This window comes from Pongo abelii, chromosome 19 (assembly GCF_028885655.2).
Source record: "Pongo abelii isolate AG06213 chromosome 19, NHGRI_mPonAbe1-v2.0_pri, whole genome shotgun sequence".
Taxonomy (NCBI): domain Eukaryota; kingdom Metazoa; phylum Chordata; class Mammalia; order Primates; family Hominidae; genus Pongo; species Pongo abelii.
This window is the reverse complement of record NC_072004.2, coordinates 43,612,838-43,634,381: the sequence shown is the minus strand read 5'-3', so window position 1 is coordinate 43,634,381 and position 21,544 is coordinate 43,612,838. Positions and strand designations below refer to the sequence as shown.

Below are 21,544 nucleotides of genomic sequence, written 5' to 3'. Positions count from 1 at the left end.
GGAGTTTTCCATTTCGTGATAATACTGAATCCTAACAGAGAACTTTAGATTAAATTTTAAATATAGAAGTTGGAATGAGACGGCCGGGAGCTGTGGCTCACGCCTGTAATCCCAGCACTTTGGCAGGGCGAGGCGGGCGGATCACGAGGTCAGGAGGTCGAGATCATCCTGGCTAACATGGTGAAACCCCGTCTCTACTGAAAATACAAAAAAATTAGCCAGGCGTGGTGGTGGGCACCTGTAGTCCCAGGTACTCGGGAGGCTGAGGCAGGAGAATGGCGTAAACCCGGGAGGTGGAGCTTGCAGTGAGTACAGATCACGCCACTGCACTCCAGCCTGGGCAACACAGCCAGACTCCGTCTCAAAAAAAAAAAAAAAGTTTGAATGACACAGATTTAGGAAATTTGCACATGGAACAAACTATATTTTTCAAAATTTATGTTTCTATCTTTTTCATCTTATTTAATTAATTAATTTATTTATTTGAGATGGAGTCTTGCTCTGTTGCCCAGGCTGGAGTACAGTGGTGTGATCTTGGATCACTGCAAGCTCCGCCTCCTGGGTTCATGCCATTCTCCTGCCTCAGTCTCCCAAGTAGCTGGGACTACAGGCACCCGCCACCATGCCTGGGTAATTTTTTGTATTTTTAGTAGAGATGGAGTTTCACCGTGTTAGCCAGGATGGTTTCGATCTCCCCTGACCTCATGATCCGCCCGCCTTGGCCTCCCAAAGTGCTGGGATTACAGGCGTGAGCCACCACGCCCCGGCCTCTCATCTTATTTTTTGAGACGGAGTCTTGCTCTGTCGCCCAGGCTGGAGTAGAGTGGTGCCATCTCGGCTCACTGCAACCTCCGCCTCCCAGATTCAAGGGATTCTCCTGCCTCAACCTCTGGAGTAGCTGGGATTACAGGCGCCTGCCACCACGCCTGGTTAATTTTTGCATTTTCAGTAGAGATGGTGTTTCACTATGTTGACCAGGCTGGTCTTGAACTCCTGACCACAGGCGATCCGCCCCCGCCCTCGGCCTCCCAAAGTGCTGGGATTACAGGCGTGAGCCACTGTGCCTGGCCTTATCTTTCTCACCTTGAATGAGAAATAAAATTGAGATAATATTTAGATGAAAATACCTCTCAAAGAAGCCAGTAATAAAGACAGCTGTGCTAGAGAAATAGTAACATCTTATATCTTATTTAGGTGATTTTTTTAAAGATTTTTTTTTTTTTTTGAGACAGGGTCTCGCTTTGTAACCCAGGCTGGAGTGCAGTGGCATGATCTCAGCTCACTGCAGCCTCAACCTCCTGGGCTCAAGCGATCCTCTCACCTAAACCTCCCTAGTCGCTGGGACTATAGGCGTGTGCCACCACACTTGGCCAATTTTTGTATTTTTTGTAGAGGCAGGGTTTTGCCATGTTGCCCAGGCTGGTCTGGAACTCCTGAGCTCAAGCGATCTGCTTGCCTCCGCCTCCCAAGTGCTGAGATTATAGGCATGAGCCACAACACCTGGTTTAAAAGATATTTTTTACTTTAATAAGGCATTCTATTTTTATCACAGGAAATATAGGAAATAGAGGAAAAATCTACAGGCCTATGGTCCAGAAACAATGACAACTTTAGGAAGATCATTAGGTAAGTATTAAATGCAATAACCGACGGACCTAAAACTACATCAGCTGTTGGGAATTTAAGACTCAAGAGTTCTGGAATGTATCTCTGAATCCTGGATACAACTGATAATTGACCACTGCTTTGTTTATTTATTTATTTATTTATTTATTTATTTATTTTGAGACAGGATCTTGCCCTGTTGCCCAGGCTAGAGTGCAGTGGTGCAGCCATGGCTTATTGAAGCCTCAACCTTGTAGGCTCAATCCATCTTCTCACCTCAGCCTCCCAAGTAGCTGGGACCACAAGAAGCAAGCCACCACACTCAGCTAATTTTTAAATATTTGTAGAGATAGGGTCTCCCTGTGTTGCCCAGGCTGGTCTCAAACTCCTGGGCTCAGACGATTTTCCCGCCTTGGCTTCCCAAAGTGCCGGGAGGCCTAAGCCCAGCCTAATCTACCCCTTCTTGCAACAAATGCCTTTCTTCTCTTTACCTCTCAAAATCTTCTGTCCATCGCCCTTTCCCTAATACACACACACACACACACACACACACACACACACACACACACCTTAGTATCCTGAAGGATGGAGATTTGGGGATTCTAGTTCTATTTTCTAATATATCTGACAAGAATAATTCAGAAAAAGTAAAGATGTACATCTAGAAATAACATTTTTTCAGCCTGACTTTTCACCTGTGTGGAACTGATTTTACCTTCTGTCCCTCAGTAATCCTCTACCAATCTGTATAGCTCCAGGCCAAGGATATATGAGTAAGGTAAATATTCCTGATCCTTTGTCCCTGGCTCTCTCAGGCAATTAATGCAGCTCTCTTTCTTCACTAGTTAAGTCTTTCTCCAACCTCCTTAGGTAGAGCAAGCTAGGAACACAGAAGTGAGGAAAATGGAGCCAGATCTGCTACTCTCAAATTCAACTGACTGTCTTCACACACCCATATCTTTTCTCTAGCAATTACTACTTAATTATATTCTCTTGATTTCTGGAGCTCATTAATGATAAGGTTCATCAGTGAATCAGTAATTTTAAAGAAAAATCTGCTGCCATAACTAGAATTCAGGAAATGTGGTATTGTGAAAGAAATCTAATGTGATCTCTGCCAACATGAAAATATATTTATAAAACGCTTTTGACAAAAGCTAATTCGAAAACAATGATTTTTCCTTCTATTACTTATACCTTTTGTTCTAAGAGTGCCCTCCGGAGGGAGACCCTCTGTTCAAGCTCGCGAAGCTCTCGATCATGTTGTGCCTCAGCTTGCATCTTGATTTTGCTCTGATATGCATTCAACAGCTCCAGTTCCTGCTGCAGCTGCATCTTCAAAACCTGGCACTCTGCTTCCTGTGCTTCATCCAAACGCAGCTGAGACAGAGAGAGACAGAGAGGAAAAAAAAAAAGATAGATCCTAATGTTAGCTATCAATTCATGACCTATGGAAAGGAGGAGGAGTGTTAGAAGATAGACTACTCTTTTTTAGTTTAGACAATTTTTCTCTCTTGTATCTTGGAGTAAACATCTCTGAAAAAGAAACGCAGAATAACCAATAATATCGTTATGAAGATAAAGCTATCATAAGCTATTTGGAAGATGCCTGAATAACCGTATTTTTCTTAAGAAAAACCTAGAATCTCATTAGATCTCTGAATCTCTTCCTCTCTAGTGAAAATAACTGTAGAACAAAGACCAGCAAACTATAGTCTACAAGCAAAGTATGGGCAGGCGCCTGTTTTGTTGTTATTTTTTTCAGCCCATGAGCTAAGAATGGTGTTTTCATTTTGAAAGGGTTACATATTGCCGGGCGCGGTAGCTCACGCCTGTAATCCCAGCACTTTGGGAGGCCGAGGCGGGCAGATCACGAGGTCAGGAGATTGAGACCATCCTGGCTAACACGGTGAAACCCCGTCTCCACTAAAAATACAAAAAATTAGCCGGGCGTGGTGGCAGGCGCCTGTAGTCCCAGCTACTCAGGAGGCTGAGGCAGGAGAATGGCGTGAACCCGGGAGGCGGAGCTTGCAGTGAGCTGAGATCGTGCCACTGCACTCCAGCCTGGGTGACAGAGCGAGACTCCGTCTCAAAAAAAAAAAAAAAAAAGAAAGGGTTACATCTTAAGCAGTTATATAAGTACCCACATAATAGCCTTAGTTTTGCCTCCTGCCTAAAAAAGTCTTATCTGGCCCTGTTTTTTTTTTTTTTGAGACGGAGTCTCGTTTTGTTGCCCAGGCTGGAGTGCAACGGCGCAATCTCGGCTCACTGCAACCTCTGCCCCTGGGGTTCAGGTGATTGTCCCGCCTCCGCCTCCAGAGTAGCTGGGATTATGGGTGCCCACCACCACGCCTGGCTTATTTTTGTATTTTTGGTAGAGATGGGGTTTCGCCATGTTGGGCAGGCTGCTCTCGAATTCTTGACCTCAGGTGATCCACCCGCCTAGGCTTTCCAAAGTGCTGGGATTACAGGCGTGAGCCACTGTGCCCAGCCTTATCTGGCCCTTTTAAAAAAAGTTTACAAAGCTCTTATATAGAAAATATTTTGCGCCTGTAATCTCAGCTACTCGGGAGGCCAAGGACGGAGAATCGCTTGAACCCGGGGGGCGGAGGTTGCAGTGAGCTGAGATCGCACTACTGCAATCCCGCCTGGGCGACAGGGCAAAATTCCACCTAAAAAAAAAAAAAAAAAATTTGTAGCCGGGCGTGTTGGCTCATGCCTGTAATCCCAGCACTTTGGGAGGCCGAGGCGGGCGGATCACGAGGTCAGACCATCCTGGCTAACACGGTGAAACCCCGTCTCTACTTAAAATACAAAAACAAATTAGCCGGGCATGGTGGCGAGCGCCTGTAGCCCTGGCCAGCTACTTGGGAGGCTGAGGCAGGAGAATGGCGTGAACCCAGGAGGCGGAGCTTGCAGTGAGCCGAGATCGCGCCACTGGACTCCAGCCTAGGTGACAGAGTGAGACTCCGTCTCAAAAAAAAAAAAAAAAAATTCGTATTTGTATTCAAACACAACCATTTTTATTTCCATTATAATCATACCTTTTGCTCACTGCTCCCCAAAGCTGCTATTCCAATCTCAATAAGGTGTTAGGATATGCGCTGGCAGGGAGCCTATTTAGAACCTCATGTCTAAATGTATCAATGAGAATTCTACATGCATCATGACATTTTCAAGCAATGTTGAGAACAGGAAGAAAATGAACCACCACCACATTTCCCAAGCTGCAGGAGAGCTATCATTTCCAACTAGTACTTTAATTGCTGTGATTTCACTCAGGTGGTGGAAGAAAAGGGGCACTAAATTTGTTTTGCCCAAAAAAAGCAAACTCACGGCTTGTGTGGAGAGCATTTCATTAATGCTGTGATCATATTGCTCAGCCAAGATAGCTAATTTCCGGGTCTGTTCCTCCTTGAGCCGTTTCAGAACAGCTTTGTGCTCACTCTTTGGTGTAGTCTCCAGCAGGTGATTTCTTAATGCTTTGTACTGTCTGGTTTGGATTTTGCAAGTATCCTGAAACTGCTTTTTTATTTGGAGTTCTTTAGACTGGGAAGAAAAAAAATACATTTATGTAAGTTGTAACAAAAGGCATTTGGTATATGGTATGCTTACATACATGAAAATAAACGCTACTAGAAAAAAAATTAGAGGAAAGCCAAGCAGGTCAGATCATCAGGTTGCAGGTACTTTTTGCACTTGGCTATTTGGCCAAACCGCTGATTGAATTTTATGCAGTTTTACAACAAAAAACCTCATTTAAAACATTAGGGCATAAACAACCCCATTTATGATAGGACTTGTAACAATATCTGTTGTTTCACTAATAAAGTTAGTGACCTGAGTAGATATTAAAATTAGCTTTGATTATTATGCATATTCATGACAGAGAATTACATTTTTTCTTTTTCTTTTTTTTTTTTTTGAGATGGAGTCTCACTCTGTTACCCAGGCTGGAGTGCAGTGGTGCAATCGTGGCTTACTGTAGCCTCAACCTCCTAGGCTCAAGCAATCCTCCCACCTCAGCCTCCTGAGTAGCTGGGACCACAGGTGTGTGCCACTATGTTCAGCTAATTTTTTTTTTTTTTTTTTGAATCTCACTCTGTCACCCAGGCTGGAGTCCAATGGAGCAATCTTGGCTCACTGCAACCGCCGCCTCCCTGAGTTCAAGCGATTCTCCTGTCTCAGCCTCCCGAATAGCTGGGATTACAGGCATGTGCCACCATGCCCAGCTAATTTTTGTATTTTTAGTAGAGACGGGGTTTCACCATGTTGGCCAGGATGGTCTCGCACTCTTGACTTCAAGTGATCTGCCTGCCTTGGCCTCCTAAGTGCTGGGATTACAGATGTGAACCACTGCACCTGGCCAATTTTTGTTTTTTTTGTAGAGACAGGGTTTCACTGTGTTACCTAGGCTGGTCTCAAATTCCTGGGCTCAAGCAATCCACCTGCCTTGGCCTCCTTAAGTGCTGGGACTACTGGTGTGAGCCACCATACCCAGCTCCTGGATATTTTTGTTGTTGTTAGTGATGGAGTTTCCCTATGTTGCCCAGGCTGGTTCCAAACTCCTGGCCTCAAGCAATCCTCCCACCTCAGCCTCTAAAAGTACAGTAATTATAGGCATGAGCCACTGTATCTGGCTTAGAAAATTAAATTTTTTCTCATGAATTAAGCATAATAGAGTTACGGTGGCTCACACCTGTAATCCCAGTACTTTGGGAGGCCAAGGCAGGATTGTTTATAAGCCAGGAGTTCCAGACTAGCCTGAGCCAACATAGTGAGACCCCATTTCTACAAAGCAATTTTTAAAATTAGCCAGGCATGGTGATGTGCACCTGTAGTCCTAGCTACTAGGGAGGCTGAGGCAGAAGGATCACTTGAGCCCAGGAGTTCAAGGCTGCAGCGAACCGTGATTGCATCATCGGACTCTAGGCTGAACAACAGAGTGAGACACTGGTCTCTAAAAAAAAAAAAAAAAAAAAAAAAAAAAGATATAAAAGCACTTTATTGGTGAGACAATATCTTATCAGATCTGGAGACAGAAAATAAGGCACATTTATTCTGTTCGTTTTAGAAACACTTTGCTGCAATTTCTTTTTTTTTTTTTTTTTTTGAGACAGAGTCTCATTCTGTCGCTTAGGCTGGAGTGCAGTGGTGTGATCTCAGCTCACTGCAGCCTCCATCTCCTGGGTTCAATCGATTTTTCCTGCCTCAGCCTCCCGAGTAGTGGGGATTACATGCTTGCACCACCACGCCCAGCCAATTTTTGTATTTTTAGTAGAGAGAGGGTTTCACCATGTCAGCCAGGCTTGTCCTGAACTCCTGACCTCAGGCAAACCGCCCACCTTCGCCTCCCAAAGTGCTGGGATTACAGGCATGAGCCACTGTGCCTTGCCCCCAATTTCTTTTCATGACACTCTCAACTCTAACTATACAGTTTATGTGCCAAATGTGAGGCTGACTTGGAAATCTCTATTAGGAATTATTAATATTGTTATTACAATGGTCTTTTCCTTAAGAGAATAAACTAGGTAGAGATATACTTAGCAATGGTTTACTCTTTAACACAAGCAAAAACTTAAAAGTCAGTCAAGTTAACTAATCTTGGCCAGGCGTGGTGGCTCACGCCTGTAATCCCAGCACTTTGGGAGGCTGAGGTGGCCAGATCATTTGAGGTCAGGAGTTTGAGACCAGCCTGGCCAACATGGTGAAACTCTGTCTCTACTAAAAATACAAAAATTAGCCCGGTGTAGTGGCATGTGCCTGTAATCCCAGCTACTCAAGAGGCTGAGGCACGAGAATTGCTTGAACCCGGGAGGTGGAGGCTGCAGTGAGCTAAGATTGCACCACTGCACTCCAGCCTGGGAAACAGAGCGAGACTCTGTCTCAAAAACACACACACACACACACACACAAAACAAACAAACAAAATAACAAAACTAATCTTTCAAAGGTTAAACAAAACTTATGTGGTAACGGAGGAGACAACCCTCTTCTTGGGGTAACAGACATGAACTACAGTATATAAACATTTCTGAGATGAAAATATTTAAGTTTAGAGACAGAAGATCTTTGGCTTTAGTGTTTGGTTAATCAGTAGGTTGGGTATTCTATGAACTAAGGTTTTAAAAAGCTTTAATAAGATGAGATCTGTTTCTGTAAGGTGTACCAGTTGATCCTACAAGTGAGAACACATTCATTTACTGCACTGAGGCAGAACCTATCGTTGAAATTATTTTACCTTAATATAAATACTGCCAGGTAATAGTTGGTTGATTCATCATGCAACAAATGGATATGTGACCAAATTTACACACTTGTCTAAGAGAAAGTACTCCCCTCAATACTACAACATTAAATATACCTTTCTGTATTTTTCACCATCTGAGGCACTAGACCCTAGTAATATGTCTTTATTTTGTGAGGGGTCAAGAAATGTCTAGCTAGTAAGAGAAAATCTTAGTTTAGCTATGGTTAGTAGCACTGCTTTTATTTTTGAGACAGTCTCACTCTGTTGTCCAGGCTCTGGAGTACAGTGCCATGATCATGGCTCACTGCATCCCTGACCTCCCAGGCTCAAGCAATCCTCCTATCTCAGCCTCCCAAGTAGCTGGGATTACAGGTGTGAGCCAACACCACATCTGGCTTTTTAATCTTTTTCTTTTTTTGAGACAGGGTCTCACTGTCACCCAGGCTGGAGTGCAGTGGCATGATCATGGCTCACCATAGCCTCAACCTCCTGGGGTTCAAGTGATCCTCTTGCCTCTCAGCCACCTGAGTAGCTGGGACCACCACAGGCATGTCATCATGCCTAGCCTTTTTTTTTTTTTTTCCCCTGAGACAGAGTCTTGCTTTGTCACCAGGCTGGAGTGCAGTGGTGCTACCTCAGCTCACTGCAACCTCTGACTCCCTGGTTCAAGCGATTCTCCTGCCTCAGCCTCCTGCGTAGCTGGGACTACAGGTGCATGCCACCATACCCAGCTAATTTTTTAATTTTTAGTAGAGATGGGGTTTCACCCTGTTAGCCAGATGGTCTCAATCTACTGACCTCGTGAGCTGCCCACGTCAACCTCCCAAAGTGCTGGGATTACAGGCGTGAGCCAGCGTGCCTGGCCTTTTTTTTTTTCTTTTTTTTTTTTTTTTTTTTTTTTTTTTTAGAGATGAGATCTCCCTATGCTGCCCAGGCTGGTAATTTTTTCAAGAGACAGGGTCTTACTATGTTGCTCAGGCTGAGTAGCACCATTTTAAAATACCATTCTTAGGCTGGGTGTGGTGGCTCACGCCTGTAATCCCAAGAGTCTTGAGAGGCTGAGGTGGGTGGATCACTTGAGGTCAGGCATTCAAGACCAGCCTGGTCAATATGGTGAAATCCTTTCTCTACTAAATATACAAAAATCAGCCAGGTGATGGTGCATGCCTGTAATCACAGCTACTCGGGAGGCTGAGGCAGGAGAATCAGTTGAAGCTGGTAGGCAGAGATTGCAGTGAGCCGAGATTGCGCCACCGCCCTCCAGCCTGGGTGACACAGCGAAAACAAACAAAAACAAAAAAACCATTCATGGTTAACAAAGTTGTTCCAAGTGCTTCTAGACAGAAATGAAACAATGAAATTTAGATAGTATCTTCTGCCTCAGTAAAATAGCATACATTCTTTTAAAAGGTTTTATTTTTATTTATTTATTTATTTGTTGAGATGGAGTTTTGCCCTTGTTGCCCAGGCTGGAGTGCAATGGCACGATCTTGGCTCACCGTAACCTCCACCTTCCTCTGCCTTCCGGGTTCAAGTGATTCTCCTGCCTCAGCCTCCCAAGTAGCTGGGAGAGCAAGCATGCGCCACCACACCTGGCTAATTTTGTATTTTTAGTAGAGATGGGGTTTTTCCATGTTAGTCAGGCTGGTCTCAAACTCCCGACCTCAGCCTCCCAAAGTACTGCGATTACAGGTATGAGCCACCATGCCCGGACATTATTTTTAATTTTTGAGATAGAGTCTCGCTCTGTCGCCAGGCTAGAGTGCAGTGGCACGACCTTGGCTCACTGCAACCTCCGCCTCCTGGGTTCAAGTGAATCTCCTGCCTCAACCTCCCAAGTAGCTGGGACTACAGGCACGTGCCACCGTGCCTGGGTAATTTTTGTATTTTTAGTAGAGACGAGGTTTCACCATGTTGGCCAGGATGGTCTCTTGACCTCATGATCCCCTGCCTCGGCCTTCCAAAGTGCTGGGATTACAGGTGTGAGTGACTGCCCCAGCCAAAAGTTTTTATTTTTAAAGCATTGTGCTGGGCTGGGCACGGTGGCTCACGCCTGTAATCCTAGCAGTTTGGGAAGCTGAGGTGGGTGGATCACCTGAGGTCAGGAGTTCAAGACCAGCAGGGCCAACGTGGTGAAACCCGTCTCTGCTAAAAATACGAGGGCGTGATGGTGGGCGCCTGAAATCCCAGCTACTCGGGAGGCTGAGGCATGAGAATCGCTTGATCCCGGGAGGCGGAGGTTGCAGTGAGCCAAGATCATGCCACTGCACTCCAGCCTAGGCGACAAGAGCGAAACTCTGTCTCAAAAAAAAAAAAAAAACAAGGCCAGGCATGATGGCTCATGCCTGTAATCCCAGCACTTTGGGAGGCCGAGGCGGGCAGATCACGAGGTCAGGAGTTCGAGACCAGCCTGACCAACATGGTGAAACCCCGTCTCTACTAAAAGTACAAAAATTAGCCGGGCGCAGTGGTGTGCGCCTGTAATCCCAGCTACTTGGGAGGCTGAGGCAGGAGCATTGCTTCCGGGAGGCGGAGGCTGTGGTGAGCTGAGATCGTGCCATTGCACTCCCAGCCTGGGCAATAAGAGCGAAACTCCATCTCAAACAAAACAAAACAAAACAAAACAAACATTGTGCCAGGAATACTGTAATCATTCCACATCCCTGCCTAATGAGAAAAAATAACTCTTTGAAAAATTTTTCTTTAACAAGAGTAAAATTAATGCTTATACTAAGAATAAACTAAATCCCTCAATGTGTGACTCAAGTGAAAGCGAGATGAATGCAAGTTACAGTTATTTCTACTCATTTAGTGCTGACAAAGCATCATCTGGATGGCAGCTGAAGAAACAGCGGAGTAGGCAGCAGATTTTCACCCGACCCTTTCCATAGAAACAGCACCCCACCCCCACAAATCCTAATCAACATAAATAAAATGTTCCAACTGCAGTCTCCTCTCCTCCATCAAACACAGTTGATGCTATATTCTAAATTCTGCCTCCGCTACTAAAGGAGACATTGAAAGAGGCAACGATTACTTAAGTAAATAGAAATGTGATGACTTGGTGTTAAAATGTTCAAGTTGACTAAGTAAATAGATACACGTAAATATGAGGAAAATGGTGATTTTTCTTTCCTAACAGGAAACCTTGAGCTCACTTGTAATCAGAAAGGCATTTTATTTAAAGTCTGACTATGATAACGAAGCTTTATTTTCTCCTCACTTTTAACGTACTATCTGAGAGAATCGGACTACTGTTTATAAGCTTTAAAACGGAAAGGTTCTAATGACAGAAAGAAATGGTTAAATGTCAAACACCTATCCATCACCCAAGCCCCAGAGAAATGCAGTCATATCAGATTTACGGTACGACTTTCAGTTTGGTTTATTCCTCGGTGCTGTTGGCTTTAAAATCATAATTGACTTTACTGACACGTTGGTTTAAAAATCTTTTCATGGGAGATTGTCTATTCTGTAGCTAAATGATTATGTATCTCCCTACTGCAAAAACAAATCTAAAAAATCATTATAATTCTAATTTTTCTAAGCATTAACTAACTAAGGAAGGTTATGTTAGTAGTCAACATAACTACTCTGTAAATAATAATTACCTATTTTGAAGACATTGCAAGGTGAAATTTTACTCACATTCACATGAAAACAATAAAGCATCTTAACATTGTTTCTATATTTTGTTCAGGACAGCTTGTTTGAATGGAGTTGGGTGGGCATTGGGAATACCATTGAGTGTGTTATAGCTTCTAGATTTTGACACAGATTACCTCTGTGAATGAATTTCATTGTACTCCAGCATAGTTATTCAGAGTAAAACCAAGAACCATTTTATAGTTTAAATATCAAATAGCTTATAAAAAGGGCTGGGTAGCAGTACAGGGGAAGCTTTAAATGGGAAATACTGTGGAAACTGGACCTTACTGAATATAAATAAAAATTTAAAATGTACAGATATGTACAGAGCAATTGAGGTGCTTATCATCGATGACAGACTACATAGTGGGTGGTTTTGTATATTAAGATTCATGTGGGCCAGGTGCGGTGGCTCACGCCTGTAATCCCAGCACTTTGGGAGGCCAAGGCGGGCGGATCACGAGGTCAGGAGATTGAGACCATCCTGGCTAACATGGTGAAACCCCGTCTCTACTAAAAACACAAAAAATTAGCCGGGCGTGGTGGCAGGCACCTGTAGTCCCAGCTACTAGGGAGGCTGAGGCAGGAGAATGGCGTGAACCCAGGAGGCAGAGCTTGCAGTGAGCCAAGATCGCGCCACTGCACTCCAGCCTGGGCGACAGAGCGAGACTCCATCTCAAAAACAAACAAACAAACAAAAACTTCAGAATTGTTAACTGCAGTTGACTTTGATGGAGGGAGATGGACCAGGTGGCTGGAGGAACAAGCATAGAGAAGAAAACTTTTTTCTTGTTTTTTTTTTTTTTTTTTTCTAACTAGTAGCTGTGCAGCTTTAAACTTTTTACTTTATAATGCACTTTCATAGTTTTAAATTTTGTACAAGTCATATTTACAGCAAATTAGGGTTCTAAAATTTTACTTGGAACAACAGAAAGAAGCCAAATGGTAAGCTTGTTGACATGTAGAATATAATATTGGCCTTGGACATTTGGGTAAATTTTTTTTTTTGAGACAGGGTCTTGCTCTGTCACCCGGGCTGGAGTGCAGTGGTGTGTTCTTGGTTCACTGCAACCTCTGCCTCCTGGGTTCAAAGGATTCTCCTGCTTCAGCCCCCCGAGTAGCTGGGACTATAGGTATGTGCCGCCACACCCAACTAATTTTTGTATTTTTAGTAAAGACAGGGTTTCACCATGTTGTTCAAGCTGGTCTTGAACTCCTGACCTCAGGTGATCCACCCGCCTTGGCCTCCTAAAGCGCTGGGATTACAGGCGTGAGCCACTGCACCCCGCCCTTGGGTAAGTTTAAAACAAGAATCTTGATTCTTATTTACTGGCACTTCCCACGGTTAAAAGTTTTGGCCACCTTTTTGTACTCTGATGAGAAATACATAAGCAAAAGACTGTAGCAACAGGCATTTAACATTAAAGTCAACCAAAGATGCTAAAAATGAAAAGAAGCTTAGTCAATTTCTTTATGACTAGACATCATCTTAAGACTTTTCCTGCTTACATGGATACCTTTTCATTCTCTTCCCTGTTGTCAAAAAGCTTAGGCTAACCATACCTTCAAACTCTTAGGCTGTTGTCGAACTTCCATGACATGCTTTCGTCTTAGTTCTCGTTCTCTTCGCTTATTATATTCCAGCTGGTTAGTGAGCTCAGTTTGATGCTGCAATCTGATCAACTCACAGCGCATCTTCTGAATTGTGTTGAGGTGGCGGAACTCCAGTTCTTGCATAGATTCATGTTGTCGGAGTAGCATGGCATGCTCCAAGTCCTTCTGAGTCTGTCTTTTGTTTAACTCCTAATCCATAACACAAAAGACAAAGGTATAGTTTGCTGCTGTATAATGCCAGAAAAAAATCCTAATTAACAGAATAACCAGTAAACAGATGTAATTAACCCTGTTATTCAATTATAGTTGCATAGTAAATATTAGGGTTGTGACTTTTACCTCTTTAAATGGGCAATTAGTAGCACAAATGTCCTTATCATATTCATTTACTATTTATTCATATTATTTTATTGCCATTAGCTTAAGACTAAATCTATATCAAGAGGTTTAACATTCTTCTTTTGTATACTTCCTAATTTTATATTTGAAGAGGGCTCCTAAGTTATCCTTTCAATTTCTTCAGAGTATTCAATTATTTTACATGCAGTCTACTCTGGTTAGTGTAGTGATTAAGAACACGGACACAGCCGGGCGCGGTGGCTCATGCCTGTAATCCCAGCACTCTGGGAGGCCGAAACGGGTGGATCACGAGGTCAGGAGATCGAGACCATCCTGGCTAACAGGGTGAAATCCCGTCTCTACTAAAAATATAAAAAATTAGCCAGGCGTTGTGGCGGGCGCCCATAGTCCCAGCTACGCGGGAGGCTGAGGCAGGAGAATGGCGTGAACTCGGAAGGCGGAGCTTGCAGGGAGCTGAGATCACGCCGCTGCACTCCAGCCTGGGTGACAGAGCAAGACTCTCTCTCAAAAGAAAAAAACATGGACACTAGAGAGCTATACTGCCTGTATTCTAAATTCTGGCTCTGCTACTTGTGAGCAGTGAGACCTTCACTTCGTTAAACTAATTGTGCTTTAGTTTCATCATTTCTCAAATGCATATAATAATATAGCTATTTCACAGATTTAATGTGAAGATGAAATCAGTTAATAAACAAAAAGTTCTCAGAATAATACCTAGCACATGGTACTCAATAAATGTCGTTCCTTTATTTTAGACCTCACGGGGGTCTAAAAATTTTTTTAAAGAGATTCTAAAATTTTATTTCATATTGGAAACAAGTAAACACATACATATATAATGTAAAAGTCAAACTTGCTCCTTTTCCCTTTGCAGACTCTCTCCCCAGAGGCCAACAGTTTGGTGCATGTGCTTCTCAACCTTCCCCAAGTTTATTCAGATTAGTCTATTTTACAAAAACATACAGTTTTAAAAACTGAACAACAATATATGTTTTAGGCACATAGCTGGCTTTCTTCATTTAATAATATAATATACACGTATCCAGACCAGATCAGTACATAAAAGATTTTTTTTTTTTTTTGACACTGAGTGTCACTCTGTCGACCAGGCTTGGAGTGCAATGGTACCAACTGGGCTCACTACAACCTCCACCTTCTGAGTTCAAGTGATTCTTCCTGCCTCAGCCTCCCGAGTAGCTGGGACTACAGGCACGTGCCACCACGCCTGGCTAATTTTTGTATCTTTAGTATAGATGGGTTTTCACCATGTTGGCCAGGATGGTCTCGATCTCCTGACCTCGTGATCTGCCCACCTCAGCCTCCCAAAGTGCTGGGATTACAGGCGTGAGCCACTACTACCCGGCCTGCTCAGCCAATTAAAAAAAAAATTTTTGGCTGGGCACAGTGGCTCACGCCTGTAATCCCAGCACTTTGGGAGGCCGAGACAGGCAGATCACCTGAGGTCAGGAGTTCGAGACCAACCTGGTCAACATGGTGAAACCCAGTCTCTATTAAAAATACCAGGCCATGGTGGTGCATGTCTGTAGTCCCAGGTACTTGGGAGTCTGAGGCAGGAGAATGGCTTGAACCCGGGAGGCAAAGGCTGCAGTGAGCTGAGATCACTGCATTCCAGCCTGGGCGACAGAGTCTCAAAAAAAAAATTTGTAGAGACAGGGTCTTGCGATGTTGCCCAGGATAGTCTCAAACTCTTGGCCTCAAGTGATCCTCCCACCTCAGCCTCCCAAAGTGTTGGAATTATAGGTGTGAGCCACTGCACCCAGCCACTACATAGAAAATTTTAAAGTTTCATTGTAACCTACTGCTTTGTGACGCCTTAATTCTTTCAATCATTCCTCTGTGGTTGGACATTTAAGCTGTTTCCATGTTTCGCTTTTTTTTTTTTTTTCCAGACAGAGTCTCACTCTGTCACCCAGGCTGGAGTGCAGTGGTGTGATTTCAGCTCACTACAACCTCCGCCTCCCAGGTTCAAGCAATTCTTGTGCCTCAGCCTCTTGAGTAGCTGGGATTACAGGTGTGCACCACCACACCTAGCTCATTTAAAAAATATTTTTAGTGGAGACAGAGTTTTACCACGTTGACCAGGCTGTCCTCGAACTCTTGACCTCAAGGATTACAGGTGAGAGCCACTGCTCCAGCCCATGTTTCACTTTTATAAACAAAGTTTCAATAAATATCTATGTATACTGTATCACAGAATCATGTTATTATTTATGTAGGATAGAGTTCTAGAAGTGGATTTGATGGATAAATGCTATGTGCGTATTAAATTTTAGAAGCTACTGTTTAATCATGCTCCAAAGGGGCAATATCAATTTATATTCTTACTAATAGTGTCTGTTAACACATGCCATTACTAGGATTGCATGTATCAATCTTTTACATTTTTCTTACATAATGGATGCAACTGTTTTAATTCGAATTTATTAGTAAACTTGCACAATTATGCTATATTACAAGCTTATTTCAACCCACTCTCAGAAATAAATTTATCGATACTCACAGGTATCCTAATAATGAGAATAATTTTTTTCTTTTCTTTTTTTTCTGAGATGCAGACTTGCTCTGTCGCCCAGACCAGAGTGCAGCAGCGCGATCTCAGCTCACTGCAACCTCCGCCTCCTGGGTTCAGTTGATTCTCATGCCTCAGCCTCCCGAGTAGCTGGGATTATAGGCGTCCACCACCTCGTCCGGCTCATTTGTTTGTATCTCTACTAAAAGTAGAGATGGGGTTTCACTATGTTGGTCAGGCTGGTCTCAAACTCCTGACCTCAAGCGATCCACCTGCCTTAGCCTCCCAAAGTGCTAGGATCACAGCCATGAGCCACCACACCCAAGAATAACTGTTTTCATTGGCAGAAGAGTTTCTACAACATTTACCCAATTAATAATTACATGATGATAAAAATGTATTTAAGGGAAACACACACTTCATGGAACCCATTTCAGGTCAGAGGCAAAAACTGCCCAGTGAATTTCCTCATATGTAAAAATCAAGGCTGGCCACTGTGGCTCACGCCTGTAATCCCAGCACTTTGGGAGGCCGAGGTGGGTGGATCACCTGAGGTTGGGAATTGGAGACTAGCCAGGCCAACATGGCAAAACCCCGTCTCTACTAAAAATACAAAAATTAGCTGGGTGTGGTGATGCACGCCTGTAGTCCCAGCTACTTGAGAGGCTGAGGCAGGAGAATTGCTTGTACCTGGGAGGTGGAGGTTGCAATGAGCCGAGATTGCCACTGTACTCCAACCTGGGCGAAAGAGCGAGACTCTGTTTCAAAATAAATAAATAAAAGTAAAAATAAAAAATAAAAATCAACATTTTTAATTTTTCATTTGTGGATTGGTTAATATTTATTGAATGCCTACTGTGAATCAGAAACTGGAGATATAAAACATTGCATCAATTCTGTGATTTCATACAACTTCCATTGTAGTGAGGGAGTCAGGAACAACCTCCCTACCCTGCAGAAACACATGGTTTTGTGAACATACACATTCATGTAAGAAAGAGAAGTGCAAAAGAAGAACATATGTATTTAGTTAGTTGTCTGTCTGTTTGAGACAGGGTCTTGCTCTGTAGCTCAGGCTGGAGTGCAGTGGCATGATCATGGCTCACTGCAGCCTCCACCTCCTGGGCTCAGGCAATATTCATGCTTCAGCCTCCCAGGTAGCTGGCACTACAGGTGCACACCACAAGACCCAGCTAATTTTTTTGTATACATATTTTTTTGTAGAGACAGGGATTTGTTATGTTGTCCTGTCTGGTCTCAAACTCCTAGGATCAAGTGATCTGCCTGCCTTGGCCTCCCAAAGTGTTGGGATTACAGTTACCATAACTGGCTGCAAAGAATAATACTTAAAGAAAGCAGAAGAATGTGGTGGTGAAGGCCAGGCATGGTAGCTCATGCTTGTAATCCTAGCACTTTGGGAGGCTGAGATGGGCAGACCGCACGAGGCCAGGAGTTCGAGACCAGCCTGGCCAACATGGCGAAAGCCCATCTCTACTAAAAATACAAAAATTAGTTGGGTGTGGTGGGTGCACACCTGTAATCCTAGCTATTTGGGAGGCTGAGGCACGAAAATCACTTGCACACAGGAGGTGGAGGTTGCACTGAGCCACTGCACTCCATACTTGGCGACATGGAGAGACTCCTTCTTGAAAAAAAAAATTTTGGTGGTTAAGAAAGAGATTTTGAGGAAATGACATCTGAGTAAAGATATACAGGGAGCAAACAATCCATGTGAATATCTGGGGAAGAATGATTCAGACAGAGGCAAGTATAAGTGCAAAGTCCCTGAGACTAGAATGGAATTGGAATATTTTCAGGAAAGATTCTTTTGATAAAGGATTTAAAATTTCTCATCACTCAAACTTACCTCCCTAACAAGGTCCTGCTCTAAGTTATGACGCCCAAGTAACATTCTTCTCTTGAAGCGACGGCATTCCAGCTCTAGGTATTGTCTTTGACGTCGAAGAAGGTTAGCTTCTTCTTCTGCTTGGAAATGCTGTATGTTCTCCTTCTGCTTTGAAAGCCACTCCTGTTTTTCTTTTTTGGGGGTACTCTGGTTTTCATTTAGCTCCTGGCAACATAAAAAACAACTCAGGTAAAAATAGGTTGGGCACGGTGGCTCACGCCTGTAATCCCAGCACTCTGGGAGGCCAAGGTGGGCGGATCACCTGAGGTCAGGAGTTTGAGACTAGCCTGGCCAACATGGTGAAACTGTCTCTACTAAAATACAAAATTAGGCTGGGCGCGGTGGCTGACGCCTGTAATTCTGGTACTTTCGGAGGCTGAGGCGGGCGGATCATGAGGTCAGGAGATCGAGACCATCCTGGCTAACATGGTGAAACCCCGTCTCTACTAAAAACACAAAAAATTAGCTGGGCGTGGTGGCGGGCGCCTGTAGTCCCAGCTACTCGGGAGGCTGAGGCAGGAGAATGGTGTGAACCTGGGAGGCGGAGCTTGTAGTGAGCCGAGATCTTGCCACTGCACTGCAGCCTGGGTGACAGAGCGAGACTCTGTCTCAAAAAAAAAAAAAAAAAAAAATTAGCTGGGTACAGTGGCATGGGCCTGTAGTCCCAGCTACTCAGGAGGCTGAGGCAGGAGAATTGCTTGACCCCGGGAGGCAGGGGTTGCAGTGAGCCAAGATCACACCACTGCACTCTGGTGAGACTCCGTCTCAAAAAACAAAACAAAACAAAACAAAAAAACCAACAACAACAACGACAACAAAAAACAGGGATCAGGTGCAATGGCTTATGCCTGTAATCTCAGCATTTTGGGAGGCTGAGGCGGGCAGATCACCTGAGGTTAGGAGTTTGAGACCAGCATGACCAACATGGAGAAACCCCGCCTCTACCAAAAATACAAAATTAGCCAGGCATGGTGGGACACACCTGTAATGCTGGCTACTTGGGAGGGTGAGGTGGAGAATCGCTTGAACCCAGGAGGTGGAGGTTGCAGTAAGCAGAGATGGCACCACTGCACTCCAGCCTGGGCAAAAAGAGCGAAACTCAGTCTCAAAAAAAAAAAAAAAAAAAAAAAAAAAAAAAAAAAAAAGCCAGGTGTGGTGGCACGTGCCTGGAGTCTCCGCTACTTGGGAGGCTGAGGCAGGAGAGTTGCTTGAACCTGAGAGGCAGAGGTTGCAGTGAGCCAAGATTGTGCCACTGCACTCCAGCCTGCATGATAGAGTGAAACTCCATCTCAGAAAAACAAAAATAACAACACAACAAAAACCCCATAAAAATTACCTACGTGAATATTATCATTTTGCATCAGTAAATTTTAAATAAAAGTTCTTGGCTGGGCACGCTGGCTCACGCCTGTAATCCCAGCACTTTGGGAGGCTGAGGTAGGCAGATCACCTGAGGTTGGGAGTTCAAGACCAGCTTGACCAACATGGAGAAACCCCATCTCTACTAAAAATACAAGCTGGGCATGGTGGTGCAGGCTTGCAATCCCAGCTACTCGGGAGGCTGAGGCAGGAGAATCACTTGAACCTGGGAGGCGGAGGTTGCAGTGCAGTGAGCCAAGATCACGCCATTGCACTCCAGCCTGGGCAACAAGAGCAAAACTCCGTCTCAAAAAAAAAAATAAATAAATAAAATAAATAAATAAAAATTAAAATAAACAAAAGTTCTTAATTGTGCTTCTTCTCTAATGCTCAGGCAGGGCAATGACCTCTAGAAGGCAAGTAGTATTTACATCTTTCATTTTTTTTGAGACAGAGTCTTCCTCTGTCGCCCAGGCTGGAGTGCAGTGGCGTGATCTCGGCTCACTGCAACCTCTGCCTCCCAGGTTCAAGTGATTTCTCCTGCCTCGGCCTCCTGAGTAGCTGAGATTACAGGCATCTGCCAGCATGCCCAGCTAATTTTTTGTATTTTTAGTAGAGACGAGATTTCACCATGTTAGCCAGTATGGTCTCGATTTCCTGACCCTGTGATCTGCCTGCCTCGGCCTCCCAAAGTACTGGGATTACAGGTGTGAGCCACTGTGCCCGGCCTTTAGATCTTTCTTGAGTTACCCACTCAATCGGAAAGGAAAGAGAGATATGTACACCAGAAAACATGTGTACCTTTTGTCTCTGCACAGCTACGTTTCTGATGGTTCCTAACTTCGAAGTACACAATGATTGGTTAATAAAGTAAAACACATCCTTCTTTAAAACCTTCCCAAGAAGAGACAGAAGATAGTACTTTCAGGTAAAAATCACGAGTGAACTAGGACAAAAATACAGTTAAACATCTCGCTCCTTGGTTTTTGACATCCTTGATGCTAAGTTTTTGGCAAAATTATGGAAGGACTCAACATAAGAAAACTGGAAATTAAATGGAAAATAAAACCATGGGATAATAGAGACCTACTTTATGAATGGTATTTAATTTTCAGCATTAATAACCACTGAACAAATCAAAATTAATGATTTTCCACATTGTTTTACATACAGCTCATAAACTATCTCAATAAGAATGCATTTATATTGAGCAATGTGAAAAAACTGGCAATATACTCAATGGAGCAAACTAGAATTATTATTATTATTTTTTAGATGAAATTTCACTCTGTGACCCAGGCTGGAATGCACTGGCACGAATTCAGCTCCCTGCAGCATGGACCTCCCAGGTTCAAGTGATCTTCCCACCTCAGACTACTGAGTAGCTAGGACCACAGGTGTGTCCCACCATGCCTGGCTAATGATTTTTTTTTTTTTGCTAGACACAGGGTCTCAACATGTTGCCCAGGCTGGTCTTGAACTCCTGTGCTCAAGCGATCCTCCCACCTCAGCCTCCCAAAGTGCTGTTACAAGCATGTGCCACCCACCACTCTGGCCTTGATACTCTTTTGGTAAAAAATACACTAGTATTAGCATTCTGTGGCCAGGCATGGTGGCTCACATCCATCTGTAATCCCAGCACTTTGGGAGGCCAAGGCCAGAGGATTGCTCGAGCCCAGGAGTTTGAGACCAGTTTGGAGAATATGGCAACACTGTTTCTACAACAAATAAATTATAAAATTAGCTGGGCATGGTGGTGTGCGTCTGTGGTCCCAACTACTTGGGAGGCTGAGGCGGGAAAACTGCTTCAGCCTGGGAGGTCAAGGCTGCAGTGAGCAGTGTTGTGCCACTGCACTCCAGCCTGGGTGACAGAGCGAAACCCTGTCTCAACAAAACAAAACAAAACACCATCAACATTGTTCAGAATATAAATAGCTCATTTTTCTTAGTATAGGATCATTTTTCAGAGACTACTAGACCTCATTCATGGTCTTTCCCTTTAGTTAATAAAATATTCAAACACATACAAATAAAAAGCACATAAATTAGTACTTAAGAGTTTATGTGTATGCACGCTATGGGAAGAGAAAGGAATAACATGGGCACACATGTAGACTATATACCTGGTTATCTTTTTCTTTTTCGAGGCAGAGTCTAGCTCTGTCGCTCAGGCTGCAGTGCAGTGGCCCAGCTCACTGCAACCTCACTGCGACCTCCACCTTCCAGGTTACAGGGATTCTCCTGCCTCACCCTCTTGTGTAGCTGGGATGAC

At 43.9% G+C, this 21,544-nt stretch overlaps 1 protein-coding gene across 2 annotated transcripts in view; it reads right to left on the bottom strand.

Annotated features, from left to right (window-relative positions):
* The window catches only part of TAOK1 (TAO kinase 1), a 162,533-nt gene that overhangs the window by 14,821 nt on the left and 126,168 nt on the right, over nucleotides 1–21,544 (bottom strand). For both annotated transcript variants that reach the window (XM_024234836.3, XM_054536582.2), the window contains exons 16-19: nucleotides 17,875–18,078; nucleotides 13,067–13,306; nucleotides 4,942–5,154; nucleotides 2,803–2,985 (exon numbers count right to left, since the gene is read on the bottom strand). In XM_024234836.3, the coding sequence (XP_024090604.1) occupies nucleotides 2,803–2,985; nucleotides 4,942–5,154; nucleotides 13,067–13,306; nucleotides 17,875–18,078 (840 nt within the window). The remainder of the gene's footprint in view (nucleotides 1–2,802; nucleotides 2,986–4,941; nucleotides 5,155–13,066; nucleotides 13,307–17,874; nucleotides 18,079–21,544) is intronic.